The following is an 8,108-nucleotide window of genomic DNA, read 5'->3' on the forward strand; positions in this document are numbered from 1 at the left end:
AATAATTCTCTCGTGTTCTTTTATTTTATGCTCAAGAGACGCTACGTGATTGATAAGCCATATCAATCCTGCTACCGAAGTTTATTTTTATTTATTTGATTAGAATCTTAAATTGGCCTATTCACCCTCCTCTAGGCATTTTGAGTCATCCTGCAGGTATTTTCAAGCTTGATTTGCAATATACTTTGCCTTGGAACTGGATGATTAGAGGGTTCACTATGATGGGTTACTTTGAGTTTGCCTTGCTGTTTTACTTCAAGATGTTGGGTTCTGGAATTTCACCTGACAAGTACACTTTTCCAAGTGTAATTAAAGCTTGTGGTGGTGTGAATAATGTAAGATTGGGTAAAGCAATCTATGATACCATCCAGTTTATGGGTTTTGGAGTGGATATATTTGTGGGTAGTTCTTTGATTCAATTGTATATGGGCAATGGTTTTATCCATGATGCATGGTGCTTGTTTGTTGAAATGCCTCACAAAGATTGTGTTTTATGGAATGTCATGCTTCATGGTTATGTTAAAAATGGAGAATCGAAGAATGCTGTTGGAATGTTCTTGGAAATGAGAAATAGTGAAATTAAGCCCAATGCAGTGACATTCGCTTGCATTTTGTCTGTTTGTGCCTCAGAAGCTATGATTGGTTTTGGTACTCAGCTTCATGGGCTAATTGTTGCTTGTGGGTTGGAGTTGGATTCTCCAGTGGCTAATACATTGTTAGCAATGTATTCAAAATGCCAGTGCTTGTCTGAGGCCCGCAAATTGTTTGATATGATGCCATGAACTGATTTAGTGACATGGAACGGAATGATATCTGGTATATACAAAATGGGTTTATGGTTGAGGCTTCACGCTTGTTTCAAGCGATGATTTCTTCTAGTGTCAAACCGGACTCAATCACATTTGCAAGTTTTCTACCATCAGTTGCTGAACTGGCTAGCCTCAAGCAAGGTAAGGAAATTCACGGTTACATTGTAAGACATTTGTGCCTTTGGATGTGTTCTTGAAAAGTGCACTGATTGATGTATACTTCAAGTGCAGGAATGTGGATATGGCACACAAAATTTTCAACCAAAGCACCGGAACTGATGTTGTCATGTGTACTGCTATGATTTCAGGGCTCGTTCTCAATGGGATGAATAATAATGCATTGGAAATTTTTAGATGGTTACTTAAAGAGAAAATGCGACCGAATTCTCTAACCTTGGCAAGTGTTTTACCAGCTTGTGCTGGTTTGGTTGCTCTGAAATTGGGAAAGGAATTGCATGGAAACATCCTCAGGCATGGGCTTGACGGAAGGCTCCATCTGGGAAGTGCGCTTACAGACATGTATGCAAAATCTGGAAGATTGGATCTTGCTCATCAAGTTTTTGAAAGAATGTTTGAAAGGGACACCATTTGTTGGAACTCAATGATAACAAGCTATTCCCAGAATGGCAAGCCAGAAGAAGCCATTGATATATTTCTCATTAAATGGGGATGGCAGGTGCCAAGTATGACTGTGTAAGCATTTCAGCTGCTCTTTCTGCTTGTGCAAACTTACCGGCACTTCATTATGGGAAAGAGATTCATGGTTTCATGATTAGAAGTGCATTTAGGTCTGATCTGTTTGCTGAGAGTGCACTGATAGACGTGTATGCCAAATGTGGAAACTTAGTTCTTGCCCGCAGTGTGTTTGACATGATGGAAGAGAAGAATGAAGTGTCCTGGAACAGCATTATTTCTGCTTATGGGAGTCACGGTTGCCTTCAGGACTCTCTTGTCCTGTTTCATGAAATGTTGGGTAATGGGATCCTGCTTGATCATGTCACCTTTCTTGGTATATTATCTGCTTGTGGCCATGCAGGCCAAGTTGATGATGGAATTTTCTACTTCCGTTGCATGATTGAGGAATATGGGATCCCAGCTAGGTTGGAGCATTGTGCTTGCATGGTAGATCTATTTGGGCGTGCTGGACGTTTAAGTGAAGCATTTGAAACAATAAAGAGTATGTCATTCTCCCCAGATTCTGGTGTCTGGGGAACATTGCTTGGAGCTTGTCGGGTCCATGGCAATGTTGAGCTTGCTGAAGAGGCATCAAGACATCTTTTTGACTTAGAACCACAAAATTCTGGGTATTACATACTATTCTCAAATATACATGCTGATGCTGGAAAATGGGGAGTGTGCTTAAGGTTAGAAGTTTGATGAAGGAAAGAGGAGTTCAGAAGGTTCCTGGGTACAGTTGGATCGAGGTTAACAACAACACTCATATGTTTGTTGCAGCAGATGGAAGTCACCCACAGTCTGCTCAGATATATTCAATGCTCAAGAGTCTTCTTCTTGAACTGCGAAAAGAGGGTTATAATCCTCAACCCTATCTTCCTACACATCCACAAACATCGGGGATGTAATTACTGGAAAGTTTCATTGTCTCCTCCTCTAATCCTAGCAACTTCAGGATTAGGAATATGGTGCTGGCTCTGTGAATTATGGTAACTCAGGGAATGAAAGGTTGTTGAACTATTCTATTTTACCATTTGCTAGATACCTTTTTTATGTGCGTACTCGGATCTACAGTTGTCACCTATAATGAATGAAGCTTAAAAGTTTTTATCATCTGCTTTATTGCATTGGTTGGAAGCACAACAGTGAAAGTTAGATGAATCAAAATTTGTTCCTATACAAAACTCCGAAGCTAGATGTGCTTTTGGTGAGAATAAACAAATATCAGTTGTTATCAACAAAGAAGTAAACTAAGATCGCTGGCCTCTTAATTTGTCTGTTGCCCCTCTCATTTTATACTTTTAAAAGGATAATCTTTCCTTGATAGGTACACATTTGATTTCTTGCTTCAGTGCATTATATAGGACAGAGATACTAGTGCATCAAAAAAAAAATTTATTTTATTTTCTGGCCAGGGAACATGAAATGAATTTTTGTGAAACTGTATGCTATTTTGTTTTTCCTTTCTTGACATTTTAATTAGAGTTTGAGAGAGAAAAAAGCTATAATCATTTAAAAACTGATCAAGTGTGTAATTATACATAGCTAACTTAAAGTGTGTAATTAGACATTAATCCTTTTTTTTTTCTTCTTTGAATCATGCTATAGAACCAGATTAATTTTTGGAAATCATTGGAACTGATCAAGTTGGGCTTGATCTGCTTAGGTTTCCAAGCCCTAAGTTTATTTATTTTAGTTTATTTTAATTTTATATTGTGGTCAGTCTTATCATATACCCATTTTTCTTGGTAGTTACAGTTGTTCCAGCTTGGGCAGATGTATTATATTTATTCCAATGGCTTAGGTAAGAAATAATTGCAAGATTGTAGCTTTTGGTCTGAAAATTACTATGTTAATTTTTAGGCAGATAAGTCTCTGAGGTTTGAACCCTTTGCTCTCTTTCATTTTGGCGTCTTCAGCTATAGAATTAGAGCTTCAAGTAGGTTTCTGTATTTTGTTAACCCTTCCTTTTGCGTTATGTGAGAATCTCTGGAAGTGGTCATTGTTTTGTGGGGTGGAAAGATTGGTTTGTTTTGCAGGAGAGGAGGCAAATATGTGGTCAAAAATTTCCTGAAGGATTGTGCTGGAGAATCCATTTGCAGTTGTGGGTACTGAGATGAGCGTTCGACATATGATCTATATCGTTGCGGAGGGATTTTTGGAAGTGCACAGAAAGGAAAGCTTCCTAATATTGTTTAAGAATGTACATTTACGTTTCCGGTTTTCTGTTTAAGATAGCTTTGAAGGCTTTTGATATGTAAGAAGCTTGAAAGGTTTTTGACTTAACCATACAGCCTAGTATGAATTGATAGTTACGGATTTAGTAGCTTATTCTATTTTGATATATGCTGCAAGAAATGAGGGGAATGCATTGATCACAGAATCACCTCAACATAATTCACGTCAATTACTGCAGATCCAACGCAATGACGTGGTATTTCTTTTGTTGTGTTTCGTTCTAAGTACAGATGTGCACGATTAAGCTTTCAATTTTTGATGATGTGCGACTCTGAAACCTATGTATCATGGCCGGTCTTTCAAACAACTTGAAGTGACACAATCCAGACATTGTATGGTACGTTGTTAAATGGACGTGTTAAACAGCGCAAGCATTTCATGGCATTCTTTAGGGGTGCGATTAAAATAGCAGTAAGAATCTGCTAGTCAAAGTGGGAATGCATTCGTTAGGTGTCAGAATTTCAAGTGCATGAGATTTAACTCTCAGACTTCAATATAAGGCCACATTAAAATTTTGAAAAGGAATTTGTGCAAGCAGTGCTACAAGGAAAATAAATATTTCACAAATAATTGCTCTGACATTACTTATCAGAACTCAAATGAACTAAAATAAATAGGATCTCTCTACGAAATCATTTGGCAATTTTCACATGGTATTTTTCGCTTACCAAACATTTGGCAATTTTCACACACTAATTTATTCAGGATAAAATTATGGATCTGTCACTGTTGGCCTCTCGTTTCATCTAAATGATTATAGAGGGAAACAAAACTGATAAACGGTCCCAATTTGTTGATCAGATAATGAATAATAAAATTTAGGGAGATTCACTATTATACCCAATATGGGGGTCCAAATTATATAAATACCCCATATGAAATGGACTTTAGAAACACACATAAAGCTCATTTACAATATAACAAAAAAGCTTTTAACTTCTTATAAATTACAAACTGCCATCAATTTTTTAAAACAAACTCAACCCCAAAATCTCATAAAAATACCCAAAACACTCAATAGGGCATCAAAGTAATTTAATTATCAATATTAAATTTCAATAACGCCAGTTGTCATTTTTTGGGTTTGTTTATAAAAATTCAATTGTGTAGGGTTTATTTATAATATTAGTGCTAGAAATGGGTATATCACTAAATATCTCTAAAATTTAACTTTATTAAGAGACATTTTTAACGTATATTAATTACCTTATCACTTGGATGGAGTATTGAATTGATGCCACGTAAGTAGACTTGCATGCATGGACCCAACATTGACTTGAACAAAGCCACTCACTCTCTCTCTCTCTCTCTACTATATCTTTTTGTTTTTGGCTATCTTTCGAGCATAAGTTTGAAAATGGTACAATTCATGATATTTCTTAGCAACACCATTTGGAATTATTAACCTTCTTCTTTTAGGTTATTTGATACATAAAGAGCCAGTAAACACGTTAAACACATGGTTTATCTAGTGTCTTCTTTTTTGTCTGTATAATTGATATCTTCCTAATAACTAGCTACTTCCTACTCTATTATATGTAAGTGGCATTGAGTTGTAGTTGTGATATCTATCGTTCTCTCTCAGGCTTCTCCACACCTCCAGTATTTGGTAAGGACACGTAGACCGGTAATTGTATCTAATTACTTAATTATCAGTTAACACTTGAGCGCTAGCTCTTCATATCTTATAGCAACGTTGAAGTGCAGATCGGAATCTAAAGCAACGTTGACGTCCATATATGGCAGACAAAGAGCTGCGTGCGGCCACCAATGAGGACACAGCTGCAAGCATCAGCATAGCTGACGATGAAGATGACGGCGTGGACCTCCGAAGCTTGGCTAGTGATCAGCCCGTGTCCCGCAAAGAAGCAGTGGTCCTCGATCTGCCCATGTACCAAAAAGACGATGGAGCACTCCTTGAGCAAACAGATGGCGATAAAGATTCAAGTAGCTTGCACTTTGTGCGGACCGCTTTGGAAGATGTAGAATTCAGTGAGCAATATGCTAATGCTTTCCATGGGACAAGGGAGAATGCATCAAAGAAATTAACAAAGAAGAAGGTAGTCCACGAAAGGCCCGTTCTTGATGTACCCTCGTACGAAAGAAGCCTTGAGGTAGATGTAAAATTCGCAGCGCAACATGTTAAGTTTTACCATGGCACTAGGGAGGTACCAAATGCAACAAAACCATCAGAGGAATTCAATCGAGGACTCCTTGAGCAAACAGACGGCGATGAAGATTCAAGTAGCTTGCGCTTGTACCAGCAGTTGTACGGCTACGCAACTCAGGGCAAGATAGATAGCTTTAAGGACACCATTGAAAGGAAGCTTGAGGCAGATGAAGTACATGATCCCAATGCTCGCATTCGGCTTCTGTCTCGACCAAGCCCTCATAAGAACACATTCCTTCACATAGCTGCAAGTTTCGGCCATGCGAAACTAGCAGCCGAGATCATACACCTTCACAAGCCCCTTTTGTTTGAGAAAAACTTTGAGGGCGACACTGCGCTTCATATTACCGCCAAAGCCGGGGATTTAGATACAGCAAACACTCTTCTCCGTGAAGCCCTAGGCGCTGAAAATGCTGATGAGGTATTCATGACCTTGATAAATGATGCGCAAAACACCCCCTTGCATGAGGCCCTGATTCATGGTAACCAATCAGTAGCAAAGTGTTTGATAGAAGCCTATCCTGCCTTTTCTTATTATATTAATAAGGAAGAAAAGTCACCTTTGTATCTGGCCGCTGAGGAAGGGTTTGATGAGATCGTAAAACTAATAAACAAAAAAGCAGTTGAGAAAAAGCCAGAAGTTCGTGTTAATGGCAAGTCTCCGTTGCATGCTGCAATTCTAGTCCATCGGAACAATGGTACCGTAGTACATTCAATTAATACTTCTGTTTTTTCTGCTTTGCCACAACGGCTAGTGTGGTGGATTTTTTATCCATTTTTTTATTATTTCATTTTTTAATCTGAAAGAAAAACGTCATACTCATATTGTTCTAACTTATACTTGATTTCATTAGAACTCTTAGAGATAATATCAAGTATGGAGGAAACGTTTGAGAGCCCAAAAGATGAGAAAGGGAGGACTCCACTACATTGGGAAGCATCAATTGGTTACCTGGAAGGGGTTCGTTTCTTATTTGGCAGACGCCTCTCCGATTCTCATCAAATGGATCATGGAGGCAACTTTCCAATCCATTCAGCATCAAGCAAAGGTCATATCAAGATTGTTAAAGAGCTGCTTCGACATTGTCCTGATTCAAAGGAATTGAAGAACTTTAATGGCGAAAATGTACTCCATGTTGCAGCAAGATGCGGCAAAGACAATCTTGTCAAATATTTTCTTAAAAAGGGGGAGTTTCGAATGCTGATAAACCAAAAAGACAGCAACGGAAATACTCCTTTACATTTGGCAACGATGCACCACCATCCCAAGGTTGTCTACAGATTGGCTTGGGATACAAGGACAAACTTAAAGCTCTTGAATGGTAGCGGCATGACAGCTCTTGACATTACAGAAAGCACTTTGGAAACTATTGCATCATATCATGGGGTAAGTTAGTACTATATTTACTTTTATCAGATGACTGATGATGATGATTTTGGCTATCATTTCCAAGGGAATTATCCTTGTTCTATTTAGCGGGTTGGGAACAAGTACGCATTAGTTCCAGTTTGGTATATTCTCAAAGAAATCGAACAGAGAACTAAAAGGAGAAATAAATAAATTTAGAAAACACTCTAGATTTTATTGAAGTAGGATTACAACTCTATGGCTGATGTAGCTCACCTAAAATGGTTGATATAAAACATACACCACACATCCAGTGACAGATCCACTTGAGGGGACAGTGACGACTATTGGCCCTACTCACCTCTTTTTACCGCCCGTGAAGTTCCATTGATGCTCTGTTGAGGAAGGTTAGAGAGACAAAGTGGCGTGGACTGGGTATTCTGGGCAGCTGTGGAAGGTTTGGTTATCTATGAGACTCTGTGGATTGCAGATTTGTAAGTATCTAGCACCCTTATTTGTTACTTGTTGAGTATTTAAATGATGTATTCGACGTGTAGTAGATTTGGTCTACATCTTGTAAGAAGGTTTATTACATTAAATCTACTAAAGTGATCTTCTAATCAAATTAGGATTACAAAGACTTATTGTTTATTAGGAACTCAAAACCTATCTCGATTAGGCAAGCCTCAAACAGTGTTCAATAAGGATAATGAAGGCTTAAGGGTTCCTAGTTCTACAAGGATTGGAATGGATTAATCCTATAGCATGAAGGATATCTCTAAATGTTTCTTGATGGGCAAGACACTTAGAGAGATGCATATAAATAGAAGGCTCCCTCCTAGATCCGAATAACACAACACAGCTAAAC

General features: G+C 38.2%; 1 protein-coding gene and 1 pseudogene across 1 annotated transcript; both read left to right on the forward strand.

The window, feature by feature from the left end:
• The first annotated feature begins 222 nt into the window (after positions 1-222).
• Positions 223-2,597, forward strand: LOC148917562 (pentatricopeptide repeat-containing protein At4g21300 pseudogene; annotated as a pseudogene).
• A 2,864-nt stretch (positions 2,598-5,461) lies between these two features.
• On the forward strand, positions 5,462-7,321 carry LOC148917563 (protein ACCELERATED CELL DEATH 6-like). The gene is made up of 2 exons (XM_089049815.1): positions 5,462-6,590; positions 6,747-7,321. The coding sequence occupies exons 1-2, from the start codon at positions 5,462-5,464 to the stop codon at positions 7,286-7,288; spliced, it is 1,671 nt and encodes a 556-aa protein (XP_088905941.1). The 3' UTR covers positions 7,289-7,321.
• The last annotated feature ends 787 nt before the right edge of the window (positions 7,322-8,108 follow it).

This window comes from Prunus mume, linkage group LG4 (assembly GCF_029339155.1).
Source record: "Prunus mume cultivar Tortuosa linkage group LG4, ASM2933915v1, whole genome shotgun sequence".
In the NCBI taxonomy this organism is placed as follows: domain Eukaryota; kingdom Viridiplantae; phylum Streptophyta; class Magnoliopsida; order Rosales; family Rosaceae; genus Prunus; species Prunus mume.